The sequence below is a fragment of the Periplaneta americana genome, chromosome 16, assembly GCF_040183065.1.
Source record: "Periplaneta americana isolate PAMFEO1 chromosome 16, P.americana_PAMFEO1_priV1, whole genome shotgun sequence".
In the NCBI taxonomy this organism is placed as follows: domain Eukaryota; kingdom Metazoa; phylum Arthropoda; class Insecta; order Blattodea; family Blattidae; genus Periplaneta; species Periplaneta americana.
In genome coordinates this window covers 55,585,143-55,604,187 of record NC_091132.1, presented here as the reverse complement: position 1 = coordinate 55,604,187, position 19,045 = coordinate 55,585,143, and the positions used below count along the sequence as shown (strand labels likewise).

Here is a 19,045-nt window from a genome sequence, read left to right as displayed (position 1 = left end):
GCCTGACTAGTTTGGAAGTGGTACCCTTCATTTTTCGAAGCCTAGTGAAGATCCCGCGCTGTCTTCTGGTTTCCTGCGGGATCTTTATTAGGTTTCGGAGAATGAAGGATACCACCACAGTCTAGTATAAACAGTCACGAAGTTTGAGTTGTGAGGTTGCTAGGAACAATAGACTGTGCCGGTACTATTTCACATTGTCTGTACTGAGGCGATCGTAGCGATGCTACTGGTTAGTAACTATCTATGGATGCATATTTACTACGTATTGAGCTTCGTGACTGTATGTACTAGACTGTGATACCATTTCGAAACTAGTCGGCCAAGTAAATTACAAAAGTTAACACAGTAAAGATATCATAAAGTTATTCAGTGATTATAAGTGTTAAAAAAGTATATCAAACAATTAATAATAAATAATTGGCCTTCTCTCTTCAAAATAAGCTGCTTTCATGTCTGTTTCTTTCTGATTCTTATAAAATTAGCTACATTACTGAAAATGTAACGAAATTTAAAGACCAGCACCGTCAATTTCGTATTTTATATTCATATTTTAATTTTGCTCTTTACATTTATCTGAAGAGAAATTTCTTTTCATTTATATTTTTTTTACATATTTTAATAATCAGGCTAAGAGTTATGATAACATATTATTTGGCTTATGAGTTCAAAATATACATTTTTGCTTCAACACATACACTTTATGGTTAAACGAGCGTTGAGCGAATTCCGCCGTTTTTGAAATAGACACCGACGCACTTAGGTTAGGTTAGGTTAGTTTAGGCTTTTATTATCTCGTCAAGATGAAGGAGTCCATACCTGTGGAGTAACGGTCAGCGCGTCTGTCGCGAAACCAGGTGGCCCGGGTTCGATTCCCGGTCGGGGCAGGTTAACTGGTTGAGGTTTTTTCCGGGGTTTTCCCTCAACCCAATATGAGCAAATGCTGGGTAACTTTCGGTGTTGGACCCCGGACTCATTTCACCAGCATTATCACCTTCATCTCATTCAGACGCTAAATAACCGAAGATGTTGATAAAGCGTCGTAAAATAATCTACTAAAAAAAAAAAGATGAAGGTGAAAGCGAGTGAGTGTGATTTTTTGTTTTCTATGTTGGCAGTACAAGTGCGTCGGTATCTATTCCAAAATCGGCGGAAGTCGCTCAACGCTCGTTTCACCGAAATTTTTCTTCGGTTGACATTTTAAATTCAGATCTTATATGACAATATTACTTAGAATCTCATAAAATGGAATCATTGTACTCGCCTTTCGAAAACCAGCAGGGCGCCAAGAACAGCAAAATGAAGTAGATTAATATGATGTAAAAGTACCTCAATGCGATCTTCAAGGCTTATGTAACAATTACAAACTTCACACACATAAACACACACACAGACACACAATATTTGTTTCGACTAAGAGCATGTTCATCAACGCGTAACACTTCTGAAATGCTAATTCTTTTAGCGAGTTATAATTATGTCACACGATAGCTTTGAAATAAGCTCGAAATTAAATCTAGATATGCGTGCTCTCTCGTCAATAATCCTTCGATAACTGAAACGATACTAGTACCCGGTAAGGTCAGCTCTTCATGCTGCGTCCTAACAGAGCTGTCGCGCTCTAAATTCTATAAAAACGGTCAAATAAGGACAGTTGTTGAGGGTAGCAGAAACAGGGGCGAGATTGGTTGTAACTTTGCTTTACAGGGAGCTACTACCTGAAAGTCAGATTTGCATAATATAGAGAGCCAATTTAGTGTTTCGGAAGTAACAATATTAATTTATTTTCTTATTTTAATTATAATTAACATAAGTTTCAAAATTTAAATACTCAGTTTATACAAGCGCTGGCAATTGGCTTCCCGTATAAGCGTATCACCCGTACAGGCAAGTGAAAAACAGGTTTGTTCCCTCGTGGGAAGGAGTACTACCCCTCTCTGAGGTAGCGGGGAAGGGGAGAGTAGGGACTTCGTTTCGTATAGATCAGGGGTGAAGTATCTACTACGTATCTCCTTGGATGTCACAAAGTAGAAACCTGAAACTGAGTTTAACAATGACTGAAAATTGTTATTCTTTTTTAAAGAATCATAGTAGAGAGATGGACAGTGTCTTATTCGTAAAAACATGTCAGGTGCAGAAAATATAATTTAATACGGCATTGTGATGTGTTCCACGCTGAAAAATATGAAGATATCTTTAGTGATGAAAGAATGAATTTATTCACTGTACTAAGTCAGGACATAAGGCTAAGTGATATTACTTCAATTTGTATTTAATATGTTTAACAATTTAAAGTTCGATCCAGGAGCATAATATCGAGAACGAAAATAATGAAGACAAATTAAGAGTAAGTGTGACGGATTGCACTTCGTTGGTTAAGAGCTCTAGGGAGGCTTGCTGTATCAAAGTTCATTACACCATCCATTGAAAATATTATTGAAAGACAGAGGAAAAAAAAATCTAAGACCTTTGTAAATATATTTTTTTTGGCAGTAAGATATACAGGGACATAATTTTATTTTTACTTCAATTTTTATTGTACCTGAGTTTTTGAATGTACTTCACTCCCACCCCTTCTACTAATGAAGTTCCAACTCCACACAGAAACAAGACCGCAGATAGTAAGCAGTACTGAATGAGTATAGTACGTTCCAGAAATATGTTCGCGTTTTCCAGTGACGAAAGAGCTTTCAATATTGAATCATATTTTCGCACAGGTACTGTCCGTTTGCCTACGTCGCATCCCGATTTCTCCCACCTGCTTCTGCTCGCCCCTCTGTAATAGCTGGGCTGTCTTAGCTCTTTTCTGAAAACATTAATTTCTGTTTGGAATTGGACGTTTACGTAATATTATACAGCTGTTTAATTTAACTTAAATAAAAGGGCCTCGTTAAGTAATTAACTGTCACGTGATTTCCCCCCTTTCTACAATCCTGCGGCATAACCACTTGGACGGACAGTAGATAGCATGTCTGAGTAATTTTATATTTTCGGGTCCAGCAGAAGTTAAGATTGAATTTACAGTACGTAGAGTAGGTACAGAATTATTTCAACATGAGTTATTAGTACGAAGGACGAAACTGGCAATTGGAATTAGATGCAGTAGTCTATAGTGCGATAATATGCACAAAAGAACTGAAGCCTGTATCGAAATGAACGGCCACCATTTTCAAACTTGTGTTTAAATATTCATATTATGATTATTTTTCAAATTAACTTCTTTCTCTATATTGTACGCTAATGTGCTGTAGACAGTCCTATAATATACACTGCATAATGAATACGTTCGCATGGATAACTCAGTTCGTGAGTAAAAACACTTATTCTTAATAGAGTACTGTACTTTGCTTAAACAAAACCCTAATGAAAATTATGAAACTCAAAATTGCGATATTTCCTACTTTACGTAAATGGATGAACTATTTTTCTTCCTTCCTATACCTAGTAGAGTGATTTGTTTGTGTTTTACGCCAGTATCATCGAACTACAGTCGTGGAAGGAGATAGCAAACTGTGTTTCCGGTTCTCTAAAGGTATAGACAGGTTAATATTAAAAATGTTAGTAAAAATAAAATGATGTCCCTGTATTTATTATTATTTTGTATTGTGATTTTCAAAAATGTTGCCGTGTATGAAATTTATGTATTCATTTCTGTTGTGTTAATTATTTTCACTGTAATGTGATTGTTTGTTAGGTTCGCTTATGTTGTTTGTAAAGTTTCAGATTTACAAACTGTGGTGATGTTTTCTTTGACAAGAAATTTAACGTAAAAACTATCATTTCTTTATTAATTTAGCATCATCATCATCATCATCACTACTACTACTACCACAGTCTAGTATATACAGTCACGAAGCTCAATACGTAGTAAATATTCATCCATAGATAGTTGCTAACCAATAGGATCTCTAATATCGCCTCATTACAGACAATGCAAAATAGTACCGGCATAGTATATTGTTCCTAGCACCCTCACAACTCAAGCTTCGTGACTGTATATACTAGACTGTGCTACCACCACCACCATTATTATTATTATTATTATTATTATTATTATTATTAAAGCATAGTAAAGAATATTATAATTTGATAAGAGTAGAATAAACATGTTTAGTTACTATTAAGTTAGTTTGTTTTTCTAGTAACTACTTATTTTATTAGTTAAGTACAGTTTATTTACAATCGCACAAGCAGTGGTAGTAGTAATAAGATATAAGCAAGACGTTCCACCACTGCGCCGCTAAAGTACAGCACAACTGTACAGCCCTAGTGCACGTCACCACACAGACTGCAGATAAAAACTCAGCGGTACGGGGACGCTCCAATTCTGTATTGCCAAAGCGGGGAGTATTCCTTGCCGGCCTGGATTATACTGTACAATACGCTAAATGTCAGACTAGAATATCCATGAGAAAATAGCCACATTCGAATCAAAAGAGAAACATTACGTAACAAGACAAGAAAATACCGTATAAGCAAGTCAAATTGTATATAATTACAGCAGTTCTAACTTTATTACATAAATTAGGAGTCTGAACAATAAATAAATTTTATATACAGTATAGAAAATACAGACTTTAGAAATGAAACTTCTAAGAGCAGTGGGGAGCCACAAATTGCTACACAAAAGAAAAGTTAATATATAAGAGAAGAACTGGCAATAGAGGAAATTAACGCAAAAATCGAGCAGCAATATAGAAAGCATTAGACACGGCATCTACTACGGATGAACAACAAATTACCAAGGACAGCTACACTACACATCAATTGATAGGAGATATTTGGGAAGGACTTTGAAAAGATGAACAGACCAATAAATTATTGATACAAGTTTGGATTCTACTGTATTATTGTGCAGAAGGAACCAGTTGATAATGAATATAGTGATTATTATTATTATTATTATTATTATTACTATTGAAGCAAGTAAAGACATAGGGTTGGAAGTAAATCCCGAAAAGACTAAGTATATGATAATGTCTCGTGATCAGAATATTGTACGAAATGGAACTATAAAAGTTGGAGATTTATCCTTCGAAGAGGTGGAAAAATTCAAATATCTTGAAGCAACAGTAACAAATATAAAGGACACTCGGGAGGAAATTAAACGCAGAATAAATATGGCACTGTTATTATTCGGTTGAGAAGCTTTTGTCATCTAGTCTGCTGTCAAAAAATCTGAAAGTTAGAATTTATAAAACAGTTATATTACCGGTTGTTCTGTATGGCTGTGAAACTTGGACTCTCACTTTGAGAGAGGAACAGAGATTGAGGGTTTTTGAGAATAAGGTTCTTAGGAAAATATTTGGGGCTAAAAGGGATGAAGTTACAGGAGAATGGAGAAAGTTACACAACGCAGGGCTGCACGCATTGTATTGTTCACCTGACATAATTAGGAACATTAAATCCAGACGTTTGAGATGGGCAGGGCATGTAGCACGTATGGGCGAATCCAGAAATGCATATAGAGTGTTAGTATGGAGGCCAGAGGGGAAAAGACCTTTGGGGAGGCCGAGACGTAGATGGGAAGATAATATTAAAATGGATTTGAGGGAGGTCGGATATGATAGAGACTGGATTAATCTTGCTCAGGATAGGGACCAATGGCGGGCTTATGTGCGGGCGGCAATGAACCTCCGGGTTCCTTAAAAGCCAGTAAGTAAGAAGTATTATTATTATTATTATTATTATTATTATTATTATTATTAATACTACAACTACTGCTACTATTTACTTACAAATGGCTTTTAAAGAACTCGGAGGTTCATTTCCATCCTCACATAATCCCGCAATCGGTCCCTATCGTGAGCAAGATTACTCCAGTCCCTAGCATCATATCCCACCACTCAAATTAATATTGTCCTTCCACCTACGTCTCTCTCTCTTTCTACAGTTGCTACAATGAATGTTACCTCCCAAGTCCGTGTATGCATACTGAAATTATTTATACTGTGGGTTATCTTGAACTATTTCTTTCAATTTAATATGAGCTATGAATTCCCTAAACTTGTACGCAAACATCATAAATGAAATTAAGTATACAGGGTGTTTCAAAAATACGGGGCATAATTTCAGTTATTTCCCACATGTAGACAATCAAAATAGTTCATTACAACATGTGTCCAGAAATGCTTTATTTCCGAGTTATGGCCTTCACAACATTGAAATTCACCGGAACGTTTTTCTTTCCGCAGGTCGTTGCCGTCAAAGGAGACATTAAGAGGGCACTCTGACAGTTCATTCCGAGGCGAAGGTTACATTCAGTGTTGTGTAGGCGTTAGACTGTGCGACATGTATTCAAATCAAGAGCTGGCAGAGATACACTTCATGTACGGTAAGGCGGACGGCAATGCTGCGCTGGCTCGTCGTTTGTACCAGGAGAGGTACCCACCCACAGCGACAATGTCCAGATCGGAAGACATTTGTACGTCTCCATTACCGTCTGTGCGAGTATGGAAAATTTAACTCTCCTGGTTTGGGAAGGGGACGACCAAGATCTACAACTCCAGATGTACAGGAGGAGGTTCTGGAGGCTGTGAACATGACTCCTTCTATCAGCACAGAAGGGTAGCGTTGCAAGTCAATGTTTCTCATACGACTGTCTGGAGACTGTTGAAAGAGTATCAATTGCATCCTTATCATTTGCAACGTGTACAGGCCCTTTCACCAGCAGATTACCCTGCACGAGTTAGGTTCTGTCAGTGGTTCTTGCAGCAGTGTGGTGTAAATCCGAACTTTCCTGCCTTAGTATTATTAACAGATGAAGCACAGTTCACACGAGATGGCATAACAAATTTCCACAATCAGCATGTATGGGCGTATGAAAACCCACGTGCAACTGTTCCATCTCATCACCAGGTGCGGTTCTCCCTCAACGTGCGGGCCGGTATCATTGGTGATCGATTAGTTGGACCCCATGTACTTGTAAACAGACTTACGGGGCAGGCGTACACAAACTTCCTGGAAAACACCATACCTCATGTTTTAGAAGACACTCCACTGATCAATCGTCAACACATTCACTTCTTGCATGATGGCGCTCCTGCACACTTCTTTCGTACGGCTCGCCGGTACTTGGATCGAAGATTTCCTGATCTATGGATAGGTAGAGGTGGCCCAATTGCTTGGCCTCCACGCTCACCTGATCTGAACCCTCTCGATTTCTACTTGTGGGGCCATTTAAAATCATTGGTTTATTCGTCTCCGGTGCCTGATTTGGAATCCCTTCGGAATCGAATTGTGGCATGTTCTGAGGACATACGCAATACTCCTGGAGTTTGGGATCATGTTCGCAGGTCAATGAGACATCGATGTGAGGTCTGTATTCAAGCAGGAGGTGGACATTTTGAACATCTTCTGTAATGAAAACGATCTGCGGAAAGAAAAACGTTCCGGTGAATTTCAATGTTGTGAAGGCCATAACTCGGAAATGAAGCATTTCCGGACACATGTTGTAATGAACTATTTTGATTGTCTACATGTGGGAAATACATACTTGAAATTATGCCCCGTATTTTTGAAACACCCTGTATAATGTGCTCTACATTACTTCAAATAAAAAAATACATACCGTACCAATATAAAAATATGAAAACCAAAGACAAATGCAGTATATAAAAGAAATCTCTTGCCTGATCTAGGCCACATATTTACATGCACTACTCTCGATCAGGATAAATATGGGTTAGGAATAGTAAGATTACATTAAAATAAAAGTTAAATACATTATAAGAAAATTACACAATTATATTCATAGAGTTTTAAACATATAGTGTACTGTAGTACTGGTAGTAAACCGAAACATATATTTTGAACGAGAAAGATTTATTCGCCATTAAAATTGTATAATTTTTGGTTTTGTCACAAGTTTAATTACCTTACACCCAAAATAAAATAATGTAACTAATTTTGCCGATTTTTATATTTACCGATATCTGTACTTTGACCTCAGAATATAAAAAACCTGTTATACGTAATTGTATGTGAGCTGAGTTTCCTTTAAAATTTATTCTCTTGTTAACAGAAATACACTAAAGTAAAAAAGCCAAGTATACGCATAATAAATACTAAATAACGGTACATAAACACTAGAAGAAAAATTCGTTACATCAATTTATCAAAATAACAATACACACAAAATATTACATCATACGGTACCGCACGAAAAGATCAATAGTTAAATATGAAATATGAAGAGTCCAGTGCAAGAATGATGGATGTCATATGGAATACATTTTGCAGGAGAAGCAATTGAAAGTTTGAAATGCTTAGCGCTCAAAGCTTAACTGTGATTTTCCGATCATTACTGGACAATGACTAAGAGTGTTAATGTCATAACTCTGTATGTACATTCTATTTCTTAAGCTATGCATTGACAGTCTTGGTTCATTTTCGACAAGAAACTGACATCCATCATTCTTGCAGTGGACTCTTCATATATAAACAGTCATTATATAGGAACAGCGGCGAACTTCTGCCTACGCAAACTAGGCCAAGGGCTCTAACTTCGAAGGGGTCCCGGCCAGGAATAATAATAATAATAATAATAATAATAATAATAATAATAATAACAATAATAATAATAGTACTATTTGCTGTGAGAAACTTTCGCGTGGCAATAAATGAGCCGTTCAGAGCAAAAGTGGTGTAAGTCAAAATTGTGTAATGAGGTTTAAAGTAAAAATTCTGTAAAATACGGCGCAAAATAGAAGTTAAAATGTCCATCGTGCTATCCACTGACTACTAATAGTTTAAACAAATTGAATAGTAATTGCTACTTTGCGCTGTATTTTACAGAATATTTACTTTAATCCTCATTATCCATTTTTGACTTACACCACTTCTGCTCTGAACGGCTCAAATCTTGTTATAAATTGTTGTTTAGTCAACTGTCCGAAGACAAGTTTGAACCTCATAAGTGACACCAATGAGACATCACTCATGAAGCAACTAAGCCAGAAGACAATTGGATAGGGTTGCCTCTCATTTCACCCTCCATTGTATTCATCGATGGCTAGTAACATGTTTTACTAATCAGATGTATATAAACAAATTCTTCTTCCTCTGACATATAAGTGATGTACTGCTGTTTATTAATATATATATATATATATATATATATATATATATATATATATATATATATATACGTAACAGCCAGAACTTCAGTCGGAAGTAATCTTGTAATTATATATATAAAAAGTATAATTAGCATTATTACCATTTAATACGAGAAAAATTCGAACCCAGGATCTCTCAGCTCTGCGCGCTGAGCGCTCTTTCCAACTGAGCTATGCCGGGACACGATCCACGGCGCCGGCCGAACCTCTCTCGTAATGTTTTTACGGCCTTACTACCTGCATTTGGGACGATACACGTCATGTATATGCAGGAGCGCATATGTGTGTGTGACTTTGTGGCCATATTCAACAACGGTTTGTAACAACTGTTAACAGTTAATACATCAATATTCATTAAGTATGAGGTCTCGCCCACCTCATTGAATATTACACGTCTACTATGAAGCAGCCAATGTGTATTATTACCATTTAATACGGGAAAAATTCGTACCGGCACCGGGAATCGAACCCAGGACCTCTCAGCTCTGCGCGCTGAGCGCTCTTTCCAACTGAGCTATGCCGGGACACGATCCACGGCGTCGGCCGAACCTCTCTCGTAATGTTTTTACGGCATTACTACCTGCATTTGGGACGATACACGTCATGTATATGCAGGAGCGTATACGAGTATATATGACTTTGTGGCCATATTCAACAACGGTTTGTAACATCTGTCAAATGGTAATAATACACATTGGCTACTTCATAGTAGACGTGTAATATTCAATGAGGTGGGCGAGACCTCATACTTAATGAATATTGATGTAGTATAATTGGTACTTGTCTACTTCATTTCTAAGTCTGCTTGTCTATTTTCTAAATTCAAATTACGTTAAATAAATCCTACTCTGTTAACTGCCTAAGGTCTCTGAGTCTCCATGTCCAGGCTTGTTTGGAAAAAAAAAGTAGGCCTATATGTCACTTCTTTGTTACTCAGTCTTACGTACGGTACAGCCGTATGCTGCACAATATTTCACCATTATAACAGCAAAATTAAGGAAATTCAACAAAACAACCATTTCCCACGCGCGTTAGAAAGAGAGAAAGATACGCTCTTCAGGTGTGCCAATAGTACAGAAGTTACACGACACGTTTCTTTCAGCATTTCTCTACAGGAGTTGTTTATCCAGTTTATAATGTTGAGATCACTGTCGATACATGAATCTAGAAAATCAAAAGGACGAAAGAATGAAAGGGGGAGGTATTGGACGGAAAAGATTGAAAGGAAAAGCATACATAAGCAATGAAGGCAGAAATAATTATTTATGTTTTATTTACATAGTAAACTTACAGTTACACCGTTGTCGTAACCAACGCGGTCGTTGTGGACGTGGCGGGGCTCGTCACATCAGAAGCGGGAGCGATGTCCACTGCAGCTACTTCCTCGACTGCGGACTCCTCCTGTGTGAACCCCGCTTCTTCTTCCTCGGCGTCCGACGCTGAGACGCTGATCTCTGACTGCTGCTCCGGCTCGGGTGGAGGTAGGTTGTTCCAGGGCTGCACAGAGCCGCTGCCCACGGCCATGAATACCGTCGCCGTCACTGCCAGCACGAACGCCGCCACCCCGAAGACGAGGCGCCAGGATCCCGGCAGCTGCACAGAATAACCTCATCAGTAAGGGGCGGATGTTGATGACCTAAAAATCTATATGATCATCAGGCTTCGAGACATTGGACCCGATACAATAAGTTTACTGTGCATGCACTATAGGTTGTTGACTCGCTGCAGGTAGATAGAGATGTGTTGAGGTAACAACGTTGCTATTTAGAGTAGAGTACGGTAGTATGGGGAAACACACATAAGCACATTCTGAAAGTAAATATCCATTACACAATGATAATGTCAAAAGAATGTGAAAAGCATTTATTCTCCTGTCTTTTATAAGCATTTGTATTTAATTATACACAGTGTTAATGGTGGAAATAAGCATGTAGCAATTTTAATTTCTTCATTTATCCTATTGGTCGTCTTTAGGAAGTGCAGTTACAGTACCGAAATGCAATGTACTACAATATACATTCTCAGTGTCTCAAACGTAAATCTTTTTCGGTTATCTGCCAAAGTTTGTACTGTAGAAAGCTGCGCTCTAAGTCGCATGACGTGATAGGAGCAAAATGAAAAAACCTAACACCATTGCAGTCTCTAAGAGATAGTTCTTTATTCTCGGGTGACTCTATTCTAAGATATAGTTCTTTATTCTCGGGTGACTCTATGTCCACTAATTTGCTGCTTATGTTACACAATGTTCCATATCCGTTATTTTTACATAAAATTGATTTCCACTTCTGTTTTACACGTTCAGTAACCGGTGTACTAGATGTCTCATTAATTCTCTGCATCATTTTCTAAATTAATTTGAGGGCTTCCGGCATCTCTTGCTCTGACTTTTCTAACCGTGTAATAGTTTCAGAAACAGTTTGTACGAAAACCAAATTATTCGTCAGAACCTTCAAATCCAGAGCGTTTTCCCTTTGCGTATTTGTTGGCAGCCATTCTACAATACCCCAACCCACTGTACGCTTTACCACTATACTCAGTACGCCGTTATGCGGATTTCCCACTGAACTGCTCTATCGGGTCCGAAGTCTCGAAGCCTGATGATCATGATCATTAAAATGCCCTTAAACTAATGGAAAAATAACGTAAAATTAAAAAAAAATTAAATATTATTCACCGTACTCGCATCACAACTTCTTAAAAATTAGTCACCTTGTTTCATTGACTCCCCTGCAAATCTGGGAGAGGATGCAACTTCCTGGAATTTGGCTAAGATAAACAAAAACAACATGCAACAAAATGAAGGTTTTAAGGGAAAACTGTACATTTCAATGAGGGTTTAGAATGTGATTCAATGAGGGATGGTCCATGTCAGTATCTTCATTCTCTGTCTCTTCCTCCTTCCCGCTTCACTTTTGTTACCAGATCTTCCAGATGAGGGAGTGTGAATGACAAAACAAATTGTGGGCGCAGCGTGCATTCTTGCAATCTTTGTGTTAAAAATACTGTCTACTATAGTAGACATCCCTTCCGAACTATGTTGAGGACACAACGTCCTATCTAGGAAACGGTGAAAGTTTCCCCTCTTCCAGACGTAAATTTCAAAGACACACTCGTACCGACAAAAAAACAGTAGCGGTCAAAGCCCTCACTTAAACTAAGCTGTTGTCAAGCATTTTATATTACTTTCGTTATGTGAAGTGAAGCCTTCAGTGGAATGAGGGATGGACTTCAGAGTCTGTTTCAAACTATAAAACTCAAACTTCACTGTTATTCACTTATTCAGTGGGTAATTACTACTTACTGACCTATACTTACTTACTTACAAATGGCTTTTAAGGAACCCGAAGGTTCATTGACGCCCTCACATAAGCCCGCCATCGGTCCCTATCCTGTGCAAGATTAATCCAGTCTCTATCATCATATCCCACCTCCTTCAAATCCATTTTAATATTATCCTCCCATCTACGTCTCGGCCTCCCCAAACGTCTTTTTCCCTCTGGTCTCCCCACTAACCTCTATATGCATTTCTGGATTCGCCCATACGTGCTACATGCTCTGCCCATCTCAAACGTCTGGATTTTATGTTCCTAATTATGTCAGGTGAAGAATACAATGCGTGAAGTTCTCCTGTAACTTCATCCCGCTTAGCTCCAAATATTTTCCTAAGCACCTTATTCTCAAACACCCTTAACCTATGTTCCTCTCTCAGAGTGAGAGTCCAAGTTTCACAACCATACAGAAGAACCGGTAATATATAACTGTTTTATAAATTCTAACTTTCAGATTTTTGGACAGCAGACTGGATGATAAGAGCTTCTCAACCGATTAATAACACGCATTTCCCTTATTTATTCTGCGTTTAATTTCCTCCCAAGTGTCATTTATATTTGTTACTGTTGCTCCAAGATATTTGAATTTTTCCACCTCTTCGAAGGATAAATCTCCAATTTTTATATTTCCATTTCGTACAATATTCTGGTCACGAGACATAATCATATACCTTTGTCTTTTCGGGATTTACTTCCAAACCGATCGCTTTACTTGCTTCAAGTAAAATTTCCGTTTACTACTGACCTATTTGCTTAGAAAATGTTTTAACAGGCCTATCGGTAAAGAAGAAAGTGAAATGCATTCCAAATGGTCTAAAAGTTCTTCGAAGTATTAAAAATTACCAAAAATGCCGAAAAAATATAAAAATGACCTATTAGTTCAAAAACGTCAAAAAATGTAAACATGCAATATAAGAAATTAACATTTTTTTTACGTTAATATCAACATGGAAAGGATTTTTATATTAACAGGCATCGTCCCAATGTGAAAAAGAAGAAGATGACTTTTCATCAACATCCGACCCCTACTCATCAGAAACATTATGACGTGATGCGAAAAAACGGCGGGTTACTGGCGACTCGCTACCTGCGATGCGAGAGCTGTTAGAAAACTGAAAATATTGAGATTAGGACACGTGTTTATATAGTATTTTTTGCTCAGAATGTCTTCGGAAATAAGCTCCGTAAGTGACGGTAAATCCTCGTGAATCACCCTGTATACATATACATACACATATGTACCTCTTTCTGACAAGTTTAACTACAAAAATTGTCAATAAAAATTACGTACGAAGGATTCGGAATGTTAGAGTAGTTTAATGCTCATATACCGTATATAAAAACAAAACAGATAAATTTATTAATAATACACAAGCCGATCTGAGAAATAGATCTATGAGTAACATAGACACTTCGGCAATCTAAGACAAAACCAGTACCATGCCGTAAATTCTCAAAAGGTTACTTACCGAGCCATGGAGGCCTTCAGTGACGACGTAACTGGCTGCTAGACTTCCTGCGGCTCCAAATGTCTGGCTGAGGCCAAACACGGTTCCTACCGGTTAAAAACTAGATTAGTCGAAGAACAAAACCAACAGAAATGTGGTGTGACAGTGATTTGTCGTCACAGCTCAGAACTGTGACAGCTCCGGAAAAATTGATATGACACATAATAGCGATTCTGTCACAGTGTGATTTTTGTGTTCGGATGATTCTTGGCGATTGTGAATGTTTCTCATCAGGAGCCTACAAATGTTCATATTCATGTTCATCCCTCTTGTGCGAATTGAATGGATATATCGGTGCCATGTCTTATATCAACAATATAGTGATTAGCGCTGCGAGTAAAGTAAAAAAAATGCTCTGAGCTGTGTTGTCGCGAATCATTAGTGGAAGAATATAGCGAGTGCATAGTAGCTTCAGTATCAAAGAGTTGCACATGTTAACCCTTTGAATGGGACGAAAATTAATTAGATCCCAGTTGCAGTATGTTGTCCATCAAGTTAATCTTCTTACTTGCAGTTGTCTGGATTCTGGAGCTGTTACATATACTTACTTACTTACTGGCTTTTAAGGAACCCGGAGGTTCATTGCCGCCCTCACATAAGCCCGCCATAGGTCCCTATCCTGAGCAAGATTAATCCATTCTCTATCATCATATCCCACCTCCCTCAAATCCATTTTAATATTATCTTCCCATTTACGTCGCGGCCTCCCTAAAGGTCTTTTTCCCTCCGGCCTCCCAACTAACACTCTATATGCATTTCTGGATTCGCCCATACGTGCTACATGCCCTGCCCATCTCAAACGTCTGGATTTAATGTTCCTAATTATGCCATTCCGAGGCTTATTTGAAGGATTCGTAACAAGCTGTTTTTTACGGTGATGGGTTGTTAGCCCTTCGCCCAACCCCCAAGCTACCCTCATCGGCTGTCCGCTACTGCTTATTCAATATATTCACAGCTGTTACATATACGTTCAACATTCACCATCGCTATGAATCACATATCGGTCGGCGATGGCTATTTCTCGGAATTGTGATTTTGGAACTATAATCACTAGGCTCCGTATTCCAGCTACCTATAAACTGGAATGAAGTTGCCATTTTCGAAGTATATGTGACGTCACAGCGCAGGTACAGGTACGTTCGTATACAAAATAGTTACGCATCCTCTACCCTCTTCCTCTAGAAAGTAAAAACCGGGACGCAGTCATAGTGAGTAGTCTTATCGATCACTGCTCTTACTAGTCGTATTATTTAAGTAACTACATCTTTGTGGCTTATTGAAGGTTCATTGCAGAGGTAAAATGCCTTAGGTAAGACGCTAAAGCGTGTTATATTGCAGGGCATAGTTGAGGATATTTGAACTAATATTTTCACTGTCAATATAGACAACATTACATATAGGGCCTACGTTGTGTAAAATAGACATAAAAGTGATTAAAAAAACAGTGCACTGAAAGACACTGCAATACCAAAACGCACAGAAAGTGTGTTGAACGTAATCCAAAAGGAACAGTACTATCAAAATCTGAAAATTATGAAGATCGGCGTTTAGCATGGATTTGTGTAGCCTACCATGATGTTCGGTGCCAACATCCCAATTAATAAATTAAATAAGCTAAATTTTTAGAAAAGTATATAGAAAATGAATGGGTTTTCAGTGATGAACGACATACAATAGCCTATCCTAATGAAACATGAAAAAATATCAGACAATAACGTCATGTGCTATTAAAAGAATTTCTTGCAATATAAAATCATTTCAAGTGACATTTGCATATTTTCAAGTTCCATAACTTAGGAATACACATTATTATTCACTGCAAAGATCACGACGAAACTGAAAATCACGGCTCAAGCATGTGTTTACTAATACAGCTTCAGAATGTCGGGAGTTGACTGTACTCCACGAACACGCAGAGACGACGCGTTTATTAATATCCTTCCGTTCCATTACCTGCGTTCGGCGTACCATATAACCAATGTGTCTTTAACTTCAGTCTTTAGGTAGCTGGAATGCGAAGTCTAATAGTCACCTATAGTCACAGTCGGAACCAGTGACAAACATGTCACAGTGACAAATTCTTAGATCTTTAAATCACAGCCCACCGCTACAAACCAAGTTATGAAACCGAAAAATACTCCTCGTAAGTTATATGTTTAGAGCAGCGGTGGCGAAAATGTAATCGTGCGCCGAGCCACTGTGTAACCTGCAACGTGCATAACACTTGTGGAGGGAGGCGGACACCCGAAGGGGAAGTGAAGCAACTGTCTGACTTATTAACGGATTTTCATTTTCCTTACGTCAAACACTTAAATATAATTTTATACAGTAAACTAATGTTTAATATGTGTAAGGAAGAAAGAAATGAATAAAAAAACATAGGACACAATATCACAACCTAAAATTAACTGTCTTCAGAATGTCTCTGCGACAGTTTCAGGATCAGGAATTATGTCACTTACTGCCGGTCGTAGTTGATCACGAAGGTATTTGTCTGTCAGTCATGATCTAAATTTGGTTTTTACTATTTTCATTGTTAAAAATAATTTTTCACAAACGTAAGTTTAGCGAACATGGTCTCAACAGAGCAAGCGAAAGAACGAAGCTTCAGATATATATATATATATATATATATATATATATATATATATATATATATATATATATATATATATATTGGCAAAGATTTGAAAAGTTCAACATTTGTCAAGTCCTTACATCTAGCTTTCATTTGACATCACATAGTAAATCAGCGAGTTCAAATTGAAAAGGTAACCGCATTATTCGTACATCTGCTGAAAAAGAGTCGACGTACAGAGATGGTGATGGTGATGGTGATGGTGATGGTGATGGTGATGGTGATGGTGATGATGATGATGATGATGATGATGATGATGATAACACTTAACCTTTTAATGTTTCATCAGTAACATGTAGTATAATGCCGTTTTATGTTATACAATCGTTTTCCTCATAATACTTGTGAACAAATCATACATTTAATATTCTCATCATATTGACAGCAAAAAAATGCGTCCTCCCATCCTACTTGGAGCTTTCGTACATGGTTTTGAGAGAGACATATGCCACTCGCAGATCAGAAACAAATACAAATGGAACGGAGTTCGACTCCAGTGAGTGAGAGGGTGGGGGTTGGCGGAGGTTAGAAGCAATCACAGCTATCACTGCGAGCCACAATGTCTCGCGAGTCACGTTCTCGCCACGGCTGGTTTAGAGCAATAAGAAAAAGGGACACATACTACAGCCAGGGATGCCAAACATGCGCTTCCTAGAGCGCAAACATTACCATCCCTACTTCCTCCACCTCCTGTCATTTTGTTTAGTTAGTCGTTACCTACAGAACATAAACATTCAGTGGAGAGCAGTTTACAGAATATTTGAAAATGACGTCAATCGTGTCTAAAAGTTTTGGAGTGAGGTTGACATACTTTCCCTTTCAACTGAGTTTGGCATGCCTATACTACACATTGGGATACTCACATACCTGCGAAGTTGGGAGCAATGTCGACGGCGCTGGAATAGGCGCCGGCAGCTGTGGCACCGCTCACCACGACGGCGGCCGTGTACAGGGCTGCGGGGGTGGCCGGGTCACACCCGCTGTAGCCCACGACGAACAGGACGGCGCCCGGCACGAAGTGAGCTAAAACACAACGCATGGAACTTGTAGGTTATATCTTCCGTCAATAACACAACGAAAATTAATTACAATGATCATGACTAGGGCTAGGATTTTGATGAACTTTTATCTTTTTCTAGTAATCCAGAAACATAGCTGCTTTAGTATTTATATGTTATGTGATAAACTGAGTGTTTTAAGACACATTTGTTAGGGAATTTTTTTTGCATTTTTTGCCTTTTTCAACTCATAAGAGCATATTTTGTTTTATTGGGTCATTTTTTAGGAGTTTTCATTTAATTTTGACCATAAATCCCCATTATTAACGTAAAATGTTTATTTCTTTCGATATTTTCTTTACATATTTTGTCCATTAATACCCATTATTTTGTATAATATTTTAATCGTTTTTCTATACAAATACTGCCATTTTAACGTACAGTAGTACACCCCATGTAATGGATCAGTCCAACCACCCCTTCAATATAGACTCCTCTATACCTGGTAATTCCGGATAAGAGTGCCTTGTGGTAGACTACATGGAAACTAAAAGTAAAGTAAATCCATAGCGCTACAGCCCATGAAGGGCCAAGACCGACCAGCCGACTGCTGACCTCACGTCCACATGCCGAAGCAGAGGTGAACGATCATACATGGAAACTACTTCAAGTAAAATAATGAATTAAAGTGTACTACTTAGAAAAAAATTATGTAAAATTTAATTTAATTACTAATCTAAATATTTAGTAGTACAAAGCCTCTTTTCCTACTGAGCCAATTATGTAAGATCAATTTTTAGGGCATTTTAAGGACATTTTTTAAAGATTTTTAGGTCATAAATGCATTGTTTTTAGGACATTTTTTCATGATTTATAGGTCATCAAAATCCTAGCCCTAATCACGACTCTAATTTTTTGATAAGTTTATTTAACATCTATGGTCATATTGCGTGTTTAGGATATGTGGGTATACCAGTAGGCTGCTATTACTATTGTTGACTTCCTTTTTCTATTGTGTGTTGTAGATGACCTAAGTTCATGTAACTGGATTTAGATTTTGATTAATATTTATTATATTGGTGATTGACGAGGTGATGAATCAAGATATTTAAACTTCCAATTCGACACCTGCCCTTGTGACTGTGGGAAACCGTGAAAAACTCAGATTGGACGGCCACGGGGTTTGAACCAGAAACCTCCCGAATGAGAGTCTTAAACGTTTGAGCCAACTCGCTCGGTGCCCCTAAAATTGCAGCTAATTTTCATTAAACTTTAAACCTTAGATCGTTTACAAACTATAATACCCCGCTAGTTTTCATTTTCGTAATTCTATGAAATATGATGAGTGGTGGTAGTGGCTTAGGTCACTTGCCTTTTTATAGGCCTATGTGTAATCTGGCAACAAAATTAAATCAAGTATAACCAATAATTAACAAATACACATTCATTCATTCAT

At 37.9% G+C, this 19,045-nt stretch overlaps 1 protein-coding gene across 6 annotated transcripts in view; it reads right to left on the bottom strand.

Annotated features, from left to right (window-relative positions):
• LOC138716301 (uncharacterized transporter slc-17.2-like) overlaps positions 1–19,045 on the bottom strand; it is a 341,565-nt gene that overhangs the window by 181,166 nt on the left and 141,354 nt on the right. For 5 of the 6 annotated variants that reach the window (XM_069849236.1, XM_069849237.1, XM_069849232.1 and 2 more), the window contains 3 exons: positions 17,459–17,614; positions 13,915–14,000; positions 10,373–10,709 (listed from right to left, as the gene is read on the bottom strand). In XM_069849236.1, the coding sequence (XP_069705337.1) occupies positions 10,410–10,709; positions 13,915–14,000; positions 17,459–17,614 (542 nt within the window). In that variant the 3' untranslated portion in view covers positions 10,373–10,409. Of the gene's footprint in view, positions 1–10,372; positions 10,710–13,914; positions 14,001–17,458; positions 17,615–19,045 lie in introns of those variants that run through there. The other variant, XM_069849233.1, reaches the window with a different exon arrangement.